The sequence below is a fragment of the Pezoporus wallicus genome, unplaced genomic scaffold, assembly GCF_028554395.1.
Source record: "Pezoporus wallicus isolate ANWC-B61680 ecotype Strahan unplaced genomic scaffold, APGP_CSIRO_Pwel_v1 contig_6999, whole genome shotgun sequence".
Taxonomy (NCBI): domain Eukaryota; kingdom Metazoa; phylum Chordata; class Aves; order Psittaciformes; family Psittacidae; genus Pezoporus; species Pezoporus wallicus.
In genome coordinates, this window is record NW_026640180.1 from 115,581 (window position 1) to 138,251 (window position 22,671).

Genomic DNA, 22,671 nt, shown 5'->3' on the forward strand with positions numbered 1-22,671 from the left:
GAGGAGGCGCCGCCCCCCTCCGCGGCAAGCAAGCCGCAGTCACTGCCCGGCGCCAGCAGGCTGGGCAGCCCCTTAGCACCGGCAGCCGGGCCTGGCCAGACCCGAGCCCCGCTGACCCAGTGAAGGGGGACGGAGCGGGGCAGGAGCTACCACCGACCGGGACCCACCGACTGACAGCGCGGGGCTGGGCGAGGCGCAGCGCCCGCCGCCGATTCGCCCTCGGGGACCGCCCCGCGCTTCCCATTGGCAGCCCTGCGCCGTCACTCCGGCCGGCGGCGGCGGTGCCGTGGGGCTGGACTTTCTCGTTGCCGCGGCGGCAGCGGCGGGGTTGGTGGCAGGTGAGCGATGAGGAGCGAGGCCGGGGTGCGCGGGGTTGGGGTCCGGGAGCGATGGCAGCTGCTTGTCCTGCACACCCTGCTCGGCGCTGTCACAGCCCAGCCGGGGTGCGCCACACGCCAGGTCCGCTGCGCTGATCAGGCCTGGCCCAGCGAGTGCCGCGGGAGAGAAAGCCGAGCTCCCCGGCGTGGCCGCCCATGGGGCTGCTGCCGGCCCCGGTACCGAGGCGGTGTGGTGGGGAGATGAGGTTGCGGCGGTTCGCGGAGCGGCGCGGTGGAGCTCCGCGGCTCCCCCCCCCCCTCCAGCTCGCCACCCTACCGGCGCAGGACGCGCATCCCCGGGCAGGGCCTCCCTGAGTCAGTGCCGGAGCCGGGGACAGCGGTGGGCCCGCGGCAGGAGCCACCGGGTGCCGGTGCTGGAGGGAGGGGTCGGAAGCCGGTGCTGTCGGCCCATGTTCCCGGGGGATTGTCATGGCCGCCGCTGGGCCCCGCAGACCCGGCGGGAATCGCCGGTTTTGGGGGTGGGCAGCGACGGCAGCAGCACGAACGGGAGTGTGTGGGGTGGAGACATGGAGGTGTTCTTGCTGATGCTGCAAGATGGAGATGGTGTGGGTCTTGTCTGGTTTCAGTCATCCGTTTTTAAGTGTTTTCTCCAGGGACACCTCTAGCTGAGGGTCTGTGGTTATGCAATGGAAGTAAGTGCTCTGTTTCTGCTGGAACTCATTCGCTGTTACACTTTGCTTTCTCTTGCTCTATAGCCTGGTCTACACTGGACGTTGAGTTGGAGTAAAACGGAGGCTAAAGGAAGACGAAAGTGGGCTTGGAGGCTTAGGGGCAGAAAGAAGCAGTAAATTCCTTCATTATTGGGCAGTGCTGATAGAAGGAGCGCACTAGCTAGCTGAAACCTCACAAACAACAGCAGAGAAGGAAGATCTTGTTTATTCATGACCTGCCAGTTGGCAATCCCTTTGTTTAGAGAGCATTCTGTCTTGAATGTTGCTTATTGAAAGCACGATATTTACTTAACTAACTTTCCGAGAAAGGGTGCTGCTGGGTTCACAGCAATGGCTTTAGAATATGTTTGTATAATCCTGTGAAGAGACCGTGTATGTCGTGATAGCTGTTAAAAAGAAAGAAAAGAAAAAAAAAAGGAGGTGAAATAAAACACATTCTATCACGATCTTACATGTTTTATTTTACCCAAACCACCAGGGTTATTTTCTCACCAAAGGATATATTTTTAGTATGTTAGCTGAGCCTTATTATAGCAGATCTCCCACCCACAATGGATTTCCTCAAAATATTCCCCACAGTGTGAGATTTTGCTATCTCTAGGTGTGCTGTGGACATGCTTCGCTGATTTGATGGTGAATTATTCCTGGAATGTCAGGGTTTCAGGATGTTGGGTTATATTCCCCCCCTCGCCCCTTTTTTTGTTTTGCTATATATGTGGAGTCTCTACAAATGACCAGCTTTGCTGCATTGCATCTGTTTATATCTCTAAAACCTGAGTACCAAGCTGGCTGTGTTGTGATCTGTGAAGAACACAGAATAGGTGATGTGGTTGAGTACTGCAGCTCTTGTGCTTTTTGCAATCCAGTTTTTAAAAGGCCCTGAGAACTTGAATGCACGGATGCATTAAGAACGCCCCGCCTTCCTTAAGGGTTTGTCCTCTGAAGATAAAAATCCAACTTTTTAAGGTGTATTGAGCTGAGCGTTAGGAATAATTAGCCCCTTTTAAAATATTCAGGTAATATACCTTACCTATATTTTGTATATAAGTGTGCAGGTACATGTCTGTGTTAGTGCCTGCCCACGCTAGAAACCTTTTTATATAGTTGTTTTAGTATAAGGAGGGTATGCCGCTCATGGGGGTAGTTTTCAGTGTAACATGAATTTTTACATCCTCTGCTCATGACAAAGATTGCCTTGCCAGATTGGAAACAGGGTGTGAAGTCGTCATTTGAAGCCTTGTCGTGTTTCAGGACACAGCTCCTATTTGAACACATATATTAAGACTTGCAGCAGCTTTTCTGGGGGAAGGAAAAAAAAATATTAGAACAGCTGTGATTTTAAAAATATGCTATGTCTTCAAAATAAGTAAATTAAAAATGTGGCTCACCAGCCCACTGGCAAATATTTAGCTGTGCCCATACACTGAAATGGGAACTGGCTATGCTGGTTTTTGTTCTTGAGTGGTAAGTGCTGCTCTGTCCCCTTGGAACAGAGCTGTACAGGGATTTATCAGCAAAACATTTAGAGGATGTGGGGTGGGATTCAGTGGAGATAATTTGAAAAAACTCGTGAAAAAAACGGTAGCTAAGACCAGATCTTCTAAAGGGTCTGGCACACCTCATTGTCTGTCGTAGGGATTGTTAAAAGTTCGGGGTGCTTCAGTAAGCCTGGCCATTAGCATGAATGGGGGTTGAATTCCTCTGGAATATCACCCTGGTGTGCATATGAATTACTGGGAGTTTGAACTCTTCCTGTTTTAAGGAGTGTCTTAGCTGGAGGAAAACCCATCTCTTACCAATCACATCACATCCCTCTGCCCATTACATCAACTTTTTGTAGAATATGAACACAAGGAAAGAAAGTATTTTTAGCATTTTAAATTAAATTAGCACTAGGAAAAATGACTGCAGTCTATGGGGAGCAGATTGTTCAGGAGCCCTTTTAGAAAGATATCCCAAATGAATATTTAGCTCATATTGTACAATGTCAGTGTAGTTCAGGTTGCATAGTGGTGAAATCTTTTCAGCTCAGAGGCAACATCCAGTTGTAATAGCAGGGAATGTGATCTTTGATCTTCAGGTTTGCTGCTATTGTGCTGCTTGTGTCTTCATGACAGAGTAATTCCCCAGGCTGAGAAAAATGATAGTCCCAGATTTCTGCTGTTTCAGATGCCAGTTCTGAAATGGCCTTTGTGTTGCCACCTTCAGGGTGTTGCTTAAGCTTTTATTTATTTTTTTTTTAAGACAGAACATGAAGTTCACTATAAATATAGCAGTTGTGTCATTTAAAGCACATGCTCGCAATTTTACTGTGTCCGATGGCATTCCTATTCTTAGTGTAGGAAATGTTGTAGCCAGTGTAGAGGGGTATCTTTCATCAGACTTTTGTGCTGAGGGCAACCAAGTAGAGTGTACACAATGACTGATTTAACTAGACAGAGCCTTGTAACCTCCTGCTTTTTCCTCTGGGTGCTTTGAAGCTGGCTGGTGATAAGCACATCTGTGGATGTGAATGAATTGAATTATGCTGTAAAGGAGCAAAAGCAGTTAGGGATAAATGGGATTCATAGCATGCTTTAAAGAACCTAATAAGGATGGCTTGTGGTAGGAAACTGCACCACCAATGCAGTATAACTGGAAAATCCAGTCCTCTTCCTCCCCCATCCAGCTCAGTCCTGCCTCGCACCTGACTGACAGGCCAGGGTAGCAGGGTAAGAGATGAATGCTTGTTGCTTAGATTAGGAAAGGCTTTATTGCTAATACCTAAGAGCTTGAATTAGCACCAGGCTTTGGAAATGACCTGAACAGACGTGTTTCTTATCTGCTCAGAGTGAGAGAAGAAATCTTGTTTCCTTGAGGAATCTTCAGCATTTCAGGGGTTGCCTTTTGCTTCTTGTTCCTGTGCTAAAACAGTAAATGCTGCTTCTGTAAATGGCCTTAGTTTAAAACTTGGCATGGTGAGCCATAAGACTTGATGTCTCGGATCCTTCATTTTCTTCTTTCTTCTTCCCTTTACAAAAAAACTTTAATTGATTTCTGGCTCAAACAGAAGAGTTCTCAGTGTTGTATTAGTATAGCATGTTTAACAAATGACCCAAGCCTATTGAGGTTAGGAGCGATGAGGGAGCGTTACCAGAATCTTTCACATGTTTCTTCTGGAATGAGAGCTCTTTCCCTCCCCCCACCTTTTATGTATTATCATCCTGTTGTCATTATCAAGTTCGGGCTGAGTAATTCATTGAGCCTTTCATATTGCTATGGCTCTTTCCTTCCCATGCTACTCATGTCTCTGATATCTCTGACTCCTACTGAGCGCAGCATAAAATACAACACCTGGCTGCTGGCAAGTTGCATTAATGTTGTCTGTCCATAGCTGTTGGGGCCAAGCTGTCAGTGTGCTGCTCCATGTGAACTGCTTCTTCTTGGGGAATTCTTACTGCAGCTTGGGGGGAGGATGTATACATGCACATATTTAGGTTGCAAGAATATGTCCAGTTGAGCAAAATACTTCTTAATCTGGGTTTATCAGAAATAACAGTTCTGCATTGGCCAGTATACCACAAATACTCATGTTGGTCTGTTCAGGACTAGTTTGACCACTTTTGAGATAATTTTTAAAGATTTCTTTAAGCAGTGGTCCCGGATATAACTCTCTAACTCCAACAGTTCAGGTTTGGACCTGTGAGTCTAAAAAGCATTGCACTGGGTTTGGCTGAAATAAAAGCTCAGGTCTGCTGTGTTTCAGAACACTACTACTGCCAGGTGGAGATGGCCAGGTCAAGGTGCTGACTTAGTACCTGAGCTATCTTGATTCCTCTTTCTTTGTGTGTGTAATGGTGGAAATCCGTTTTATTCTCAGTCCAGAAGCCTGTCAGTCATGCAGGAAATGCCTTTTTGGATTGTTTCCACCTCCTGCTCTGAGCAGCTTATCTCTGTAGAATCACTTGTTGAGTACTTGCTTCACTCACACTCCTTCCCTGTTTCTCTTTCCCAGGAAGGATACATGACTTCTTGAAAAGAGAGAAAATGCTATGCTGGGGTTACTCGTCTTTTGGACAACCTGGGATAGGTAGCAACCTCCAGGTCATCATTCCTGAACCACAGGTGTACGGCTTCATTCATGACAGAAATGTCAAGGAGGTGGCATGTGGAGGAAACCACTCTGTGTTCCTGCTGGAAGATGGGGAAGTGTATACTTGTGGCTTGAACACAAAAGGCCAGCTGGGGCATGACTGTGAAGGAAGCAAGCCAGGTAAATCTGCTTTTTATATGCACTTCAAACTGTCTCTAGGCTGGTGGGCTGAGAAGATAATGGAAGCTGCTTTGTTGTTGATTGCTGTGAATGAGCTAACAGAGCTGAAGATCATGTGTAATAACACAATAATGATGCTGAATAGTATTTGCTGGCTCTGGAAAGCTAAAGCTCAGCAGTATGGGTGGGGAGACAGGTCTCAGTGTCTGGGAAATGCATCGAAACAGAGGCGAGCGCAGATGGTCTCAGGGCAGACTGTGTTGTTTGGCATTATGTTGCCTTTTTATAAAAGGGGAGAGAGGGCCATGAGTCACAAATGTCTTTGTCTTTGCAATTGCACTGCATCCTTATGCCTACTCTTGTTCAGTTATTGCTGGGAATTTTGTCATTTACATCAAAGAGAAGAGATATGCCTTGAGTACAGTTGTGGAGAACAAACCTGATTTTAGCCATTTAGAGGGTTTATAAATTTTGTTTCCCATCATGGAAATCTCTTGTTGACTTGTGCTTTCACCCCTCATGCTTTCTTGATCTACAAGAAGGTCATTGTAACCTTGTGTTGCCCACACTCAAATTGTATTTTCTTTATTGTATTCCAGTGGGCAGAACCTGTGTATGCAGAACCACAGAGAGCTAATGCCTCTCCATCCCAGGGTGAATGAGCATTTTGTGTATTTTGAGAATCCCTGAAGCCTGCCTTACAGACTTTCTTTTGAATGTTTGCCTTCTGATTCATTAACTTCCATTAACTTCTTGCTTTTGGCGTGTGATAAAGATTTCTGTTTCCATAATATAATAAATATTCATCTGTGGGTAATGAGAGCAATAAGATGTTTTTGTCGAACTGCAGGCTACCCTCTGTAAGGCTTAGGGCTTCTGTAATGTACACCATTATGGCATGATGGAGATATGAGTTGTGTATGAAATACCCACAGTTCTCCATGAGTGTTGTGTGCAAACCTGACCTGATTCCACTGCTCCTTTTTTCTGTCAGTTCATCTTCTGTGTTCCTCTCACTCTCAAAAATGCAGTGGTAGATGTTGGATGCTGGGTGTCCAAGGTGCTGGATTAGGAGTTGATCTTGAATCTGGCCTCTCTTGCTTTTCCTACCAGTGGTTTATAGACAATTACTAAAAGAGGTTGGGATTAGCAGGAATGCTTAAGTCCTCTCTGTGCACAACCACTGTTCATCTTCTGAGGACTTGTAAATTTAGGCTTTGGAATAAATGAGATGCTTAGGAAAAAGAAGGTAAGCCTGAGAATGTTGTGCCCAGTCTGATGAGGATACTTCATCCTGCAAATCACCTAACTAGCTGCATGACTGTAGTGCAGAGACCCCAGAACTGGCGTCTCAGAGCTGGAGATGAATCTCATGAATCCTGAATGCTGGAGTGCAGACCTCTAGCACATAGGCAATCCTGCCTTTAACTAGGCCTGTAGAAGAGGGGCAGCCTGAGATTTGGAAATAGAAGTAAAATGGTCTTTGAGTTTGATCTCAGGTGTCCTACTGCTACCCCTTAAATTGAGGGACTGTCGCTAAGATGTGACACCAATTCCCAGTTATACTGCAGGTTTCATTTACTCTGGAAAAAGGTTCTGCAGTGCTGCTGTCTGAGGAGCCCGTGACCATCCTTGAGAAACTGTTTCTCTGCTGACAAAGCAATGCTGGCTGTGCCTGCAATGGTGTTTCTGCTGGCTGGGGCAGGTGGGAGAGGTGTGCTTAAAGCAAGGGACAGCTTCTCTTTTGAACTCATGATGAACAGTCACAGCAGTCTTTATACCAACAGTAAACTGGGGGAGAGTCCTGTCCCACACACTACTTTGTGTGGATCTGCTTTGGCTTGTGGCAATGGGAACTGAATTTCTTAGTTTGCCTTTGTAAATAGGAACAAGAAGAAACAAGCCCTCTTTCGCCTCCACTTCCCTTGCATGGAACAAAGATGACCTTATACACCTTTTGTATAGAAATGCACATCAAAGATAGTATTTTCTATTTTCCATTAGTTGTGGACCTATGAATGAAGCTACGTCTGACAGGAAGTGGAGATACATGTATGGGGCACAGGGGCTTGAGCTGTTGAAAGTTACAGATGACTATCATGAGGTGTCTGAGGTAGCGAATGGAATAAATGCCTGGAGCTGGGAGTCTTGCAACTGCATCTCTCCAGCTTCTGCTGGACAAGGCAGTGCAGGTTGAGGCCTGTTGGTTTTACTGCCTTATGGCTTGATTCTGCCTAGCCTGCAAAAGAAGCTGGAAGTGGCTGACCTCTGCCCAGCTCTGGAAGTGAGCCACATCTGCTGCAGCACAGCCTTCTGCAGCAGGAGATGCCAGGGGCTGACAGTATTGATTGTTTCCTCCAGGCATGCTTACCATGATCTGCAGAGTGGTTTGGTCGGGCTTGAGAGTAACATCAAGACATGCAAATAAGCAGGGGGTCTTAAACCTTTTGAAGGCTAGGTGACTTCTGAGGGGTGGAGCACAGGTCTGTGCTTGCAAGAGGAAACTCCCTTTTTATCTGTCACACTTCTTATCTGAGTGTGTACATGAGTCTTATGCTGCCAGCACGCTAAAAAATTAGTGTTTTCAGAATGTGTGATTGTGGTGTTTAATCAGAGATGGTTATTTCCCAGGATCAGGTCTGCTTGTGAATAAAATTCTGGGACTTTGCAATGCACTGAAAATGGATCTAACCCTGTTCTCCTTGTAAAACCTGCAGGTAATGTCTTCCAGTGGGAGAAGAGTTGTTATATTTGCAGTGAATTTATGTGAAGACTGCATCCCTTTCTTCCCTTACTATATATTCCAAATAATGATATTTTTTTTCTCTTGTTCTGCTACCCACTTACATGTATCTGTGATAGGAGGATTCCATTTTGCTTCTCATTCATGCTGCTCACAAAAATGTCAAGCAGTGGCGCAGAATTGTTTCAGTAGTTTTTCTTGGAGGAGTCCTTTAGAGGACACCTTTTGAAGGACCCTTTGAAGGAAAAGCTCCTTTTGAAATGAACTTGTTAATTAAAAAGCTGTGTTCACTGTCACATCAGCTGAGCTTGTGGGTGTAATGCAGACATAGTAGTTTGCAAGGTGAATCTTGTGCCTCTCCACTCTTGAGAACAGAAATTACTCGGGGAGTGTTTGCATTGAAAGAGTATGAGTCTATAGAGGTTTATTTTCTGGAAGTGCCCTTTCCTCAGATTTTACATTGTAGTGGTAAAATGAGTATTTAAGATGTCTAAGACGTTTATCCTCACTAAAAGAATGTTATTTTTGAATAAAGAGCAAACAGTCTGTGATGGTTTTCAGCCCCCCACTTCTGAGCTAGGGAAATACTTGGGTGTGTCACTCCACCAAGAGCATCTCCCCACATTGTGATGTTACTTACTGTTTCATTCCTTATTTGAATTGTGGTTAGCAAGCTACTTGAGGAGCTCATCCCTCTCAGGGATGGATACCTGGCTTTGTTATTACTGAAATGTTTTGGGTTTTTTTTTCTTCCCTGAAACAGTCTATAGCTTGTGTCTCTGCAATCACTTGGCAGGGATGCAGAGCGAGAAATGCCGTCCCAGTATTCTATCACCATGACCATAGTTAATAAAGGTTCTGTCTGACCTGTCTTAAGTAGTTACTCAGAGTAACTACTTAAGTAAGTCAATGTACTTGGAGTTCCCAGAGTCTCTGACAGTGTCTTAGGAGAAGCAATTTGGCAATCTTAGTTTTGAAGTATTGAGTCCACTACTCTGCAGAATCAGTCTGAGTTTGCATTAATTTCCTGAGCAGCATCAGGTGTTAACATACATTATGTCTCTAATAAGAAGTGATAATTTTGTACTGCAATAGTTTTAGGAAGCAGATTTATTCTCCGTGGCTATATCTATATTTCCAGTTCTTCAGCCATGAAATCACTTTGATTTTCTGCAGGTCTGACATGATATCTTGACTCTCTGTGGTGATCCCTAGATAAGCATGTTCTATCTGAATGGGCGTGCGTATTCTGGGGAGCAAAGGCCTGGGTGCTTAAGGTAAAGGCTCTTTTGGCATTTGGGCTGAATTAGAGGAGCGTGAAGTAACTAGCTGGTGGTTAGCCATTTGAAAGCTTTTAAAATGTGCTCAAGTCCGAGATGTGGAACTTGTTCTTTTTTTGGACTAGAGGTTTATTCTCTGCAAGTCATTTGGACTTCATGTGACTTCTGCTAGTGAGAAAACGTGGGCTTTGGTAATCACTGTCTCAGAGTTGCAGGAAAATATCTGGGGACAAATTCTCCTTGAACCTTTCCTCTGGTAATATAAAGCAGACAAAACCATGCTTTTTCACCATATTTCCGTTCTGGATGCAAATGGCAGGGTAGCATTGCTTCTGTGTAAATTGTGGAGCCTACCTACTCATCACTGCAGAGCTAGAAATATCATCATGTTCAATCTCTTTCAAAAAGCAGGAAAAAAATACCAGAACAAAAGCCACTACATGATCTGGATCACCTGTATTTCTCTGAACTCAGTGGCCTTTCTTTTCAAACGTAAGTCCACTTCTCCTGCACTTCAGCACGGGGTTACAGAGACCTTAGTGCTCACTGTGGCATGCCTGTTAATCATAAACCCTGTAACAGCTGAGAATTCAGATGTGCGACCTGCTTGGAAGGACAGTCTGTATAGATTTTCCTCTTTTAGCCTCTTCCTGGTGGGTGAGAAGTCTGCCAGGAGGCCCTGGTTGCACAGGAGGAGAGTGGTGGCAAGACTCGTGTTTGTTGGATGCAGCTGTGGAATTGACCATGTTGCAGATGAGGTATGGCTACTGCATTGAGTCAGTGAGGCTGAGTGCCTCTCCTGGTGGGAAAAGAGAATGGTTAGTTCTCCTGCCCTCCTGCTCTTTTGCATGAGGAGAAACAAGAAGAAGGAGCTTAAATGCCAGTAACTCCAGGAGGTCCCACTGAGCAGGCTTTTCACAGAGGATGTGAGATGGTTTTGTCCCCAACTATGAGTTGGGGCATGGAGCTGAGGTATGTGGCTATTGCAACCCTTTCCAAGTGCTGTGGTGTGGGAGAGTCCTGCTTTGCATTCTGGCACTTTATACCCTGAAGCAGAGCTGCATGCTGTGAAAAATATAGTAGAGGCATGGCAGCCCTGTTTGTAGGCATTGGTCTTGCCAAAGCCTGGGAGGGTGTTCCTGGAACAAGTGTGAGGGAGGGATGGAGCCATGTGGGGACAGGGGGGCGCTTGCAGAGTCAGGCCTTCAATGCTGACCTGCAGTAGCTGACTTCAAAATGGAAAAACAATAAAGGAAGGATTAGGCCACAGTTTATGTTTCAGCACCTATCATAAATGTTATTTGTAAAAAGAGACAGATTATTATATTGAACTGGCCACCCCTTTGTAGCGTTGGGTATCTTCATTTGTACCCATCTCTTGATCGCTTACCAGATCTGACCAAGGCTATATGAGGTTGTCGTGTCACTAGTGACTGCAGCAATGTGGACTTGTGTTACAGTATGTCCATCTCAGCTGAACTGGTGCAATTTGGGCCTCAGGATGATTTTAGGTTTCAAAATTAGAAAGCTGGATTCAAAAATGACTTAATTTAAAAGCAATATGTGTATGGCCAAACAAGAAACAAAATCGAAGGAAGTGCTTTCTCTTAGATGTCGTAAATATGCATGTGTTGTGTTGAATTGATTTGCGGAGGGCTGTGGATGTGCCAGATATTTATAGGGGGATGGTTTAAAATTTGTGTGGTCTGGATGATAACTGACTCCTACCAATACTATGAGACCACAGGATTAGGAGAGTATAAACTGAAGAGAGGTGAGGCTCTTGAGGAGAACCTTAAACCAGCAGAAATGTGATTTCTTGTTAGTAAAGAAATTTATAGTCTGAGCCTAAAATGGCTATAATGTGTTCTCAGATGTAACTCTGAAGTGCTGTCTCTAAAACCACATTTATTATTACAACCACCAGATTTCTCTTTTGATTTGACTTTGAGGGGTGAAAAGCAGAGTGAGTCCAGGAAAGCAAGATACTGCTGTTTTAGAATCAGTACAGGCTATTGTACTGAGGACGTGACGGACCAGCTTTTTGCCCTTTAACTGGGGATTTGTTAGGGCAGTTTAGCAACCTGAAGTTGCATTTATCTTGGTTGTATTTGTTATTCCTGTATTGTGTATACTATTTGGAGGCTTTCTGAAGGTGCAACAGAGATAAAGGCTGTCCATATGCCTGGCTTGGAAGGAGCATGAAACCCTGGTGTGTGTATGGTATGTGGCACCAATGGCTGTCCCGTCTTCTGCAACCATGCTGAAGCTGAAAGATGAGCTCAGGGTGAAATGAGTGGGTAGCTGTGTACGTGTGGTGAGGTAAAGGTAGAGGCAGGAAAAAAGCTGGAGGTGATAATGCATTGACCTTTTCATACCCAGACTAGTTGTCTGTACTGGACAAAAGTGATGACTTCCTTAAGCTGAATGCATAAGCAGGGCTGAGAATCCCAGCTTCTAGGAGAGATTTTAGTAGTTTGGTGGCTGCTGATGCTGTAAGTTCATTGTTCTTGTCTTCACGTTGTGTTATGTAACACAACCACAGATGCTGATATGCAGTTACTGGCTTTTTGTATAGGTGGAGGTCTGTGAATAGATGTCCGAAATAAGAAATCTTGCTCCTCCAACTACAAAAATTCTACTTCCACTTCCAATATAGCAGCCCAGGTGGTCTTTCTCTTGCCTTAATATCTTGTGTTTCCTTTGTATAAAAGCACACAGGAATGTGTGTTGAGGTAACAAAGCCTGTGTTTTTGGTAAAAGTGAATATAAGGCATTTTGTATGATTTGCTCTTGAAGGCTTACAAGAGTGTGTAATGGTCTCCAGGATCAATGACCCCTTTCCTGAAAAAGGGGTTGGTTTGTTTTTCAGTGTGCAACTATTATATGGAAAGACCGAGTTTGATTGTGGCTCATGGTGTATGCTTGTTCCTTGTTCTGTTTATAGACATCAAGTATTCCAGAAGATGCATAACTCTGGTGATTTTGACTCGGTCAATGTAAACCAGCCTGATACTCTTCCTTAAGCTGTATGGGAAAGAAGAATTTATCTCAAAGATCTCAATGAAACTTCTTTTTCTTCTCAGAAATGAAATATTTGTGACACTTAAGGTTGCTGTCAGAAAACAGCTGTTCCTACAGCACAGCTGTGAAGAGATGCTCACTCTCTTAACAACTGACCTGCCTTTTAAACAGCTGCCTATCTATATAAACACACCAAAAAGGAATGTACAGATACTCAGCTCTCCTCTTCTTGGAATGTCTGTCAAATCTTACAGTATTAAAAAATCAGTAAGCTTTTATAAATGTTTAATAGGACTGTGTTAATTACCTTCCTTTCCTAGTCACTGCACTGCTTTGCAGTAACATATTTTCAAGCGGTGTTTGTGAACCTGAAGGCAGGGATGCTGTACTGAGTCTGCACTGTGCAGGTGTGGCTTTCCCGGAAAGTGTGCCTTTGTCCTGCTCCGGTGCATATCAGTGCAGGATTGAAATAAATGGGAACAGAGTGAGACATGCACCAGGTACTTTTGAAAATCACATGGTACTTTGTCAAAGCCTGGGGCTGCCACAGGTGAGACTCCTTTGTACCCAAATTGTCAGAGCCTTAACTTCAGTTGCCAGTCTCTAATCAGGCTGCTCTTGGTACTGCTCTGTTTTCTGCTGCAAGTGTAGCAGCAGCTCACAAAAGGAAGACCTCATTATTTGCAAGTTGAACTTTTAAAGCCCAATTTCCTTTATGGATGTAGTAAACTTCAGTTGCCAAAAGTCACACGAGGTTATGTGCTGGTGTAAACTTTTGTTTGCTCCATACTTTTTGGCCCACACTAAGGGAAGTTTGAGAATAAGGTGGGCTGTGACAGAGAGGGAGAGAATAGCAGGCAGAAAGCGAAGGTAGGTGTCATACAGTGGGGATGTGGTCTTCCCCTGAGGTTTGCTTTTGTAGTCTTATGTTGTGCAGGTGCAGAGCATGATGCTTCCCACACACTTGCTCGCAGTAGTCTCGCATCGTCTGAGTCCAAGATACAGCAAGCACATGATGCCTTCTTGGAGAGGCTCAGCAAGGAGGAGGAAGGTAGTGGTTGCAAAATTGTGGGGCTAGTGTGGGGCAGGGTCATTCTGCCTGCCTACGTGCTGTGTGTGCCATACGCCTGGCCATGCTAGAGACTGTCTGCAGTTACAAAGGTGTGTTCCTGAAACTGTCCTTCAGCCCTTGCCTCCTCCCTCTGAGGCTTCCTCCAGTGTTGCTGCCGACAAATCACAGCCTGCAGAGATGGTGTGAGTGAAGCCACAGTAGCATTTTTAGCTGGGTAGATTAGCTTCAGTTTTTAAAAGCGCCTGATAGCTTCAGAAAATCTGTATTTTCCTTAAGTGGCTTACAGAGTCTGAGTTCTTCCTCCCAGACCTAGACTCCAGATCTTGTCCATGGCAGTTGTGAGCACAAGATGACTAGGTGCTTGGGAGCTGCAAGTGTGCAGAGGAAAATTAGAGGCTTATTCTTGGAAACTAAAAGGAGAGCAGAAGAGGCAAAAAGGTCCTGACAAACAGCTTGATTTTTTCCCTTCCCCAGTTACCAGTTTCCAAGTGGCAGAATCACACTTCCACTGGAGATGACGGTTCCTGGAAAAGTTGGTGAGTGTACTTGTGCTGCTAATACTAGTAAAAGCCCTGAATAGCTAAGACGTTGTTGAAGTTATGTTGCCAAAATAAGGAGAAACCTTCATAAGGGGAGGGAGGAGTCTTGGTGTGCTTAATGCACTTTGGGTTGCCAGAGTTTCAGTTGCTGTACTTTAGTTTTTCTCTTTTTCTCTTTCCAGTTCCATTAAACCTCAGACATGTTTAACGCTCAGCTAACTTCATTAGGATTGGATTCATGAAGCTCATCGCAGCCTAGAAATACAGCCAGGATGTCCATATGCAGAAACATCATGTGCCAGTGGAGACTGGGGAATCAGTAGACAGCTGAAATTCCCTATTAAACGTATAAAAATCTTGTCAGGGAGTTTGGGGATCAACTATTGATTGCTTGCTTTTTATAAGTGCTTTAATGAATTGCTGGTGACTGGTAAGTCTGGGCCATAGTGTTTTTCTCATTTTCTTGTAGGTTGTGGCAGGTTTTTCATGGAATTTTTGACTCTTGAATCAGGCTTCCATAAGCACTAAGACTATTAGTGTCACCTTGTTAGGTGGTTTAATGTGTTGAAATAATTTATCTCTTAAAGGAGAGAACTCGGATCCTTGCCTGTTCCAAGGCTTTCAGTACTCAGAACAGAAAGACCATATGGGTAAAGTTTAGGTTGCTACTGATGTCTCATTACACATCCAGCTGCCTTGTGCATTAGGTTGTTTTATCTCAGGCATGATGTATCTCAGCGTAGATATGGACTATAATAATAAGCATCGCAGTGCAAAGAAACTGGCTCATCTGTCCTCAGACTTGCCATCTGCTGGCATTTAACCCAAGGGAATTCTTGCCCATGGTTGTTTCTCCCCTGTGTTTAAGCCACTATCTCTTTCTTATCTGGGCAAGCTAGAAAGACTCTTATAGAGTCCCAGCAGACAGCAGTAATCAAGATGAGCGAATGCTCGGGTTGAGTTTTGTCCAGGTGTCCAGGTAAGACTGAAATCACTTGAAATTTTTCCAAGCCACAGCTTCTTCTCACCAGTGAAGAAATCCAGATTCTGCCACCTAAGGTGTAAACCTCAGGGCTGATAGTTTCTGTACATCATTTTCAGACAGCAGAAGCCATCTGGTGCTGTTCTTGTATGTCCCAGTACACATATGGCTGAAGGATTCTGCCACATCCTCTAGCAAAAACCTGTCTTGCAAGCAGCTGGAAGCTGTACATAGAAAGGGTGTACCAACTCTCTGATAGATTTACTAGGAGAGCTAATTAATCATTCATTGCCTGTACATTTTAATCAGTGCAGTATAAGTGAGTGCTTTGTGCTTCCAGCAGTTGCAGATACTGAGGATCTTGTATGGCTTTCCAGCACTGCAGGAGGCAAAGCACAAGCTCTCTTTTATGAACAGTGAAACTATGGACTGAAGGTGGGCTTTTCAGGGGTTTTCATTCTTGTCCCAGCTTTACTGCCATTTCATAGCCTTGAGGCTAAATGAGCTGTCAGAAAGTTGAGTTACAGAAACATACAGCTCTTGTCCTCAACTTTGTTGCTGGAGTGTCCCTGCAAAGCACAGACAGGCAAAAAAGCACAAGAGCAGTCCAGGAAACCAGGCTCTGTCACCATTCAGAGTATGCGTGTCCTGACAGCATTTTGCCTGGACCTCATTCTTTGGTCCAATGTGTATATTATGAAAAGATCTAACAAGGTTAAGACCTAAAGAAGTCAAACCTTCATATGTCTGTTTGTGTTGAGATCCATGAGTTAAAGTGGACAGAAGAGAGAAATGAAAACTGATCTCCACCAGATACAAAGAACTGATAAATTACTTCTGAGCATTAGTGCTGTTTTGAGACAGCTGATGGCTCCAGAAAGAACAGATTGGGTCAATGTGTACTTCTTGGAACTTGGGGTTTTGGTTGGTTTTTGAAAGTTTTACGACATGTTGAAACATTCTATTGCATAACTCCTTCAGCCCCTTCCTGTTGCTTTCAGGGTTTTGTTCTGCTTAGTTTTGTATATAGTTGTGCCAGTTAAGCTCCATTTGACTGGTTCTAGTCATCAGTTACTGAAGACACAATACTAAGAATAAACTTCACCCTTTGTACCCTTCATATTGGTGCAGTGATACATCCTTTCTATGGAATGAATAATAGTGTTGTGATGCTCTGGAAATTAAAACAAATGTATACCAAATACTAAAACACCTCATATTTTGATGTGAGGAAGGGGTGGGTTAACAAAGAAGTCACTGTCAGCTGTTTTTGATAATACTACTTAAGTTAGCAGGGAGATGGTACATTCGGTGGCTTGGCAAGCTTGACAGTGGACTGGGACTCTTGTTGGACTGTCTGAACAATCTGTGCCTGAGGGGAAGGCTGGCTTTTTTCCCACTCTGGAAAGAGATGTGTGAGCATGTAAAGATTACACTGTTTGGTGTTTACATTTCTTCATGACTTTGCAGGCAAGCTATAATTGACACAGTCTTAGGAATGTCCTGCAGTGAGATGGGTCATATGTGTACATTTCTAAAGGCAAAGATCTTCATCTCCAAGACAGGCTTGTTTTTTTATGTCTGTGGTCATCCAGCAAGTTCAGGTGAGGCTGTACTCTGCTTCTTGGGTGAACAGTGAAGTTACTGAAGGCTTTCAGCAACACAGGCAGCCTTTCAAAACAAGTTGGTATTTATTAGTCCCCTGGAGTGGCATAGTGCAAGGTCAGGTTTTTGTTGCCAAATTAAACTTAAGATGGAGTCTGTGGGGACAGAAACAACCACTCTGGATTTCTGTACCTGTTACATGTCCTCTGTGTGCTCTGGTGTGTGAAGTCCTTGCTATGTAGTCTTTGCCACAGCCTCTTGATACTGCAGGGTGTTCTTCCAGTTGCAGTATTGCTATGGTCAGAGTCCTGCCTCTTCCAGATCCTGATGCTGACCTTTGGTGGTCAGATGGCTCAGGGGCAGCTCCTTCCACAGCAAATGAGACATGTATACTTGTGGCAAATAATGCTTTCCCAGGGAAGAAATTAGCTCAGTCATTGCCTGAAGGTAGCAGAACACAGTCCCTGTTATGGATGCCCTAGCTTCCCGTATTGTCCATGTTTGTCATTTTGTCAGACTTGTGCTGTCCCCTGGAGTGTTCAGCAGCGTGGAAGGACCAGCTTTTGGAGATGTGCAGGCCAGTGAGCTTGTGACCAGTTTTAAGAGCTCACGCGCTCTGGATAGTGGCCAGTCTCAGTGCACCCCAATCAGCAAGTTTACAGCAAAGTGATGGGTTCATGAATCAAAGGGATTTCCTGTGGAGATGAAGATGGCTTTATCCCTTTATTCCTCTCCAGCAGGAGGTTTAATTTTAGACCTTCAGGTCTCAGTACACAAGCACACTTGGCTGAACTCAGGTGATGTGTCAGGCACATTGCAGTGGGTATTTTTTATCTTGCTGGCTGACTGAGGGGAAGAGGTTATGGCCATGTGCTGGTGAGATACCTTGTCTGTTGTTTGTGATTGACCTTCACCAGCCCATACAGCTGCTGGTTATTTAGAGCTCACAGATAAAAATAGGCTCCCTCAATTATATATGCAAATGAACAAAACCAGGCTGCCTAGCAGTGCTGCAGTTGGATGCTTATGGGCCCAAGACTGGAAACTGCATGTGTAAATTGAATTACCGCCTGCAAAACCTGTGTCATTGCACAGGGCTGCCAGTGGGACTGGGTGAAATCAATCTTGCTGGAAAGAGCTTTAGGACAAAAGGCATTATTGGATGGTAGGAGGCCTAAAGGATGGCCAGATGGCAGGCAGGCCCATTCCTTAAGCCCTCCTAGATGTTTGTGGGTTCTGTTGGCATTAATTATTGTGAGTGAAATGACATGTTCGGGTAGCATTTTCCTCTGTTAGAATACATATTTAAATAATTGTTACCTTTTTCTTCCGTAACAGCCATTAGGGATTCTTCTCCTTCTCATTTTCTGACTCCCAGACTTAGAAGGCAACCCCTCTTAGGGGTGCCTTCCTTTTATTTAAGACATTTAGATTGATTGGTATGCAGGTTTTGCTGCTAAGCCTGTTAATGATTTCTGGATGCCCTTGATGTGGGGTATCATTTTCATAGAATGGCATGTAACTACTCTTCCCTCTCATGTCACAGGCAAGTGGGACTTAGTAAAACTGATGACTGTCTTGTAGCTTACAGGGTGGGTGAAATTTTTCTTCTACCACGTGGAACATTTGTATTTATTCAGGAAAGTAAAAATTAAACCAGCTTTACTTCTGCTTGTCTTGTGGAGAAGTTTTCTATCAGATGTGTGGTATTTCCAATGTTTTTTTTGAAAACCAAGACTTTCATGTCCATTTCTAAAAACTCTGTACACGTGGTTGTCAGACTTACTTCAGTTGTTCAACATGATATAAAGTCAGTTTGGGTGATCTTTCAGAGGATGGAGTGATTTTCCCCTCTCTTCCCTTTGTTTGCTTTTTATGGGACTTTTTAATGAGTGTATTACAGTGGTAGTAATAGGTTTAAAGGTTCAAACCTGTTCCAGATTCAGTACAGGGTTGTTGTAACATATATGCTTTCATGCAGGAAGCAGTAAAGCAAGGGGTGGATGGGTTGATTAGCTTTGTGGATGACTTGTCTTCGTTGGACATGGGAGCTATGGAAGGTCAAAAATGTTTTACAGGGTCTGCCAACTTCTAGGTCCTGGCCAGTCCCCACATCAAAACTGAAAAAAACTCAAACATGGGAAGTCTGGGGGTTGGAACTGGATGATCTTTAAGGTTCCTTCCCACCCAAACCGCTCTGATTTCATGATTCTAAATAGAATCATAGGTTTTATAAATAACCCAATAGGTTTCCCTGATTCTGTGAGGCTGGCTGTGTGTAGACCGGGGGAATGTACCTGCCTTTCTCCTATGATTTGCAAACTAGGCTTTCAGAAGAGCTCAGCAGGTACATGTTCTCAGTAAAATCTGGTGCTGTCCTCTTGAAGGAAGTGTTTTAAAACCAAACTGAGGATCGGTGCACCCATCTGAATGGCTTTGCGTACAGATTTGCCCAGACCTGGTGTCACTGAAATTAATCCCGTAACTGGAGATGTTTCCTGTTTCCTCAGAGCAAATCGGAGCCCTGGCCGGGCAGCACATCGTGCATGTGGCCTGCGGAGAGTCTCACAGTGTGGCGCTCAGCGACCAGGGCCAACTCTTCTCCTGGGGTGCCGGCAGTGATGGGCAGTTGGGCCTCACCACCGTAGAAGATGCAGTGATGGTACCAAGGTAAATTCTTAACAGATTCATGTTTCCTTAAAGCAGCTTCCTGGAGGTGGTGGATCAAGGGTTGTTCCTCTTCCAGCCTGCAGTCAGTGGGAGCGTTCCTTTCTCTCAGAGGGGCTGTAATTGAGCATTTCTTAAGTAGGGGTGTAAGGGCGATTCCTCCTCCTTTTCTCATTTTACTGGTGCTTCTTGAGCCCTGTGGGGACTCACACAAGCCCTCAAGGATGGGCCTTCTGCCCATGGGTGCTTGGGGCATGGAAAAGAAAATTAGAATGTGCTTGGCTTCCTCAATGAAAAATCTTTTGTACAGAGCAAAGAGAGAGGGAGGACCCCAAAATAGAAATGCTGTGTGATACCTATCTCTATTCCAGTCCCTGGGAAGGCCCTCTGAGATGGGAGCTACATTTCAAGATTGGGGGGGGAGGGGAAAAGGTATGACAGCGTGAGCTGGCACTTCAGCTCTGAAATTCTTGCAGTGTTGCCTGTTAGCAGTAAAGCTACTAAACCAGCCTACTCTAGGTCTGTATAGTGAATGATGCTCAGAAACTTCAGGGTGGTGCTCAGTTTTCTTCATATACTTATTTAATGTATTCTACCTGGGTCAGAACACTAAGTGCAAGGACATGTAGATGGTGGCAGAGGCAGACACCAAAACTTCTCCATCCAAAGCAGTTCACAGATGATGGGTCTCATTTTATCACTGTACTAAAGATGACTGGACCCTTTGTGCTTCATAGCAGTGTATGGTGTCTAAAGGTTTCTGCAGATTTACATTTATTGTTTATGGATCTGTGTCACCCTCAAGACTTTATTCCTCAGTCTTAAAACCATAGGTTATGTGTCTGTGCAGAACAAATACCTGAATGGAAATAATAATTTTGACATAAGGTTACACTGTATTTGTGGATGCTTATTCTAAAATACTGTAATTGTCTTTAGGTTGATAAAGAAATTGAACCAACAGACAATACTGCAGGTTTCCTGTGGAAATTGGCACTGCCTGGCTTTGGCAGCAGGTACCGTACGATTCATTATTTTTTACCAAGATCTGTGCTATTATTTTGCACAGTGTCCAAGATTGCACATTGCTGCATAATAAACAAAGGACATCCCTGTCCCAGCTGCTTTCAGGCCAAATGGGAGGCTATAAAATGGATCAGGTATCATGAGTATGGAAGAAGAGCTTTGCCAGTACTGCCAAAGAAGAAAGCATTATACACAGGCCACCCACTGTCTCACTGGTGAATGGCAGAGCAGTTAAAAGCTTTACATCTTGATGTAGAAAAAATGTGTGTAATTAATTTATATTGAATTATCCTTGGCTATTACTTTTCTGTTTGCACTGTGGACTTTGTTATGCTATTTACGTTACAGCAGTCTGATGCTGTATTTTGCACTTTTTTGCATGTCTGTTTATTTTCACGGTAGCTTCAGACAGTGCTTTTATTTTAGCAAAGAATGTCTTGCTTGAATTTTCCATCCCCCATCCTCCCCTTTGCCATCATAAGGCTTGCAAAGCCCTTAGCACTGGTTCTTGTTCGTCTTGATCAACTTCTCTGTGGATTAGATTTTACTCGCTGTTCTATTTCTTGCCTTATTTCAGATGGCCAGTTCTTCACATGGGGACAGAACAACTACGGTCAGCTGGGCTTGGGCAAAGAATGTCCCTCCCAAGCCAGTCCACAACGTGTCAAGTCTCTTGATGGGATCCCTTTGGCTCAGGTTGCTGCAGGCGGAGCCCACAGTTTTGCCCTGTCTCTCTCAGGAGCTGTGTTTGGCTGGGGGAAGAACAGCTCAGGACAGCTGGGACTAAGTGATGAACGAGGTACTAAAATTATGCTCCTAGTTGAAAGAAGGATGGACATTTTGGCCTAGTGTCTCTTTTTGCATTGACAACGTATTTTTACTGAGTGGATATGTAATCTTCAGCCACTGCTCTTGGGAGGGGAGGGGAGAAGAACAGTCTTTGGACTCTTTAGGCTTTTCATACGTAGTAGAAACGGGAAGACTTTTTTCCCCATGTAGATGTTATTGAAGTGAGGAAGGTTGAGAAGAAAGATGTTTCAAATGTGAGTGTTGTGCAGACATATAGGGAAGTGCTCATATTTTTTCTTCCTGTTCTTAAGAATGCTTTCTCCATGTTTTGTTTGAAGTTGGTGCGGAGCAAAGATTTTCCAGAACCGCAGAGCTAATGGTAGTTTTTTCAGGTTTCCACATTCAGTGAAACCTAGCCATCAGCAGACTTGAAGATAGGTTTGTAAAGGAGGCTGAAGATTGGGTGTAATATTACCACTGCTCTGAAAAGCCTTGATCTCTGCTTGTTGTTAACACATTCTTATTATGTGAATGTTAACACATTAATTTTTGCAAAAGCCAGTGGATGAAAGTTTTTCTTTGGAGCTTTAAATTAACCTCTTTATTGTCTATGCATAGTTGATGAGTAGCTTTAAGCATCTAGGCAAGTTACTGAGTGTGGATATGATACCCAGCGCACACAATTTATTTTGCGTGGTTGAGTAGATGAGGTGTATGTATTTGTAAATGTTATGTTGCATAATGTAGTAGCATATAAGCTCTGTATGTTGCAAGAGAAAAGTGCTACCTCACATTTTGTGTTAACTATAATTGGATGATGCATTTTCACAACCCACCCTACAAACTGAAATGTATTTAAAGCAATTACTCAAAACCAGCCTGTAGTTTAGCAAAGGAGACTCGTATGATGTATGCAGCATTTCATCTTGCTTTACACTTTTAGAAATGTGAAACCCTATTTTAAGACTTTGTAACATACATTGTGTTCTCTCAGAAATGCTCCAGGTCTATTCTGTTTTACTTTATGTAAGCTAGATCTGATCTAAAAGAACAGCCATGTTCTTTCCATGGCAAGATAATTGCAGATATCTGTAGATATCTATCTGTAGGCTGGCAGATAATTGCTTCTAATTTCAACAAAGCTGCAGTTTGTATGTGAGATGCTTGTTTTGACATTGTGCTAATCTTAAATTAACATTTAAGAAGCATCTACTTGAGGGCTGTGTTGACCAGGGTTCATACTCTGCTTACCCCTCAGTATGTGAGACTGCAGTAAATAACTGATACTTATGAATCACGGTAAGACAGTGTGAATTACATTTAGTGAACGTGAACAGCAGAGTCTACAAACACGAATGTTCTGCAGCCCTGTTAAACAATTATGCTGTAGACATAAGTGTCATTCCTGTCAAAATAAAGATCAGAGTGCTAAAATACAAAACAAAGTAAATGAAAAATATGCTCTTATTTCTAAATCCATGCAAATGTGGCCATTTTCCTTTCGCTACCCAGAAGAAAGCACTTGTAAAATCCTTGGGTGAAAGTCTTAAAAAATGGACAACATCTCTAGGTGGTTGGTATCAAAAACTTGAATTTTTTTGTTGGTATGAAGTAAGCAGCTGC

At 43.9% G+C, this 22,671-nt stretch overlaps 1 protein-coding gene across 5 annotated transcripts in view; it reads left to right on the top strand.

The window, feature by feature from the left end:
• The first annotated feature begins 279 nt into the window (after positions 1–279).
• Positions 280–22,671, top strand: part of HERC3 (HECT and RLD domain containing E3 ubiquitin protein ligase 3) — a 50,036-nt gene continuing 27,644 nt past the window's right edge. For 2 of the 5 annotated variants that reach the window (XR_008973317.1, XR_008973318.1), the window contains exons 1-5: positions 280–338; positions 5,064–5,321; positions 19,077–19,236; positions 20,173–20,249; positions 20,837–21,058. Coding sequence is in view for 2 of the 5 variants with exons in the window: in XM_057418004.1 (XP_057273987.1) it covers positions 5,096–5,321; positions 19,077–19,236; positions 20,173–20,249; positions 20,837–21,058 (685 nt within the window). In the remaining 3 variants the exon portion in view is untranslated. The remainder of the gene's footprint in view (positions 339–5,063; positions 5,322–19,076; positions 19,237–20,172; positions 20,250–20,836; positions 21,059–22,671) is intronic. The other 3 variants (XM_057418004.1, XR_008973316.1, XM_057418003.1) reach the window with 3 other exon arrangements.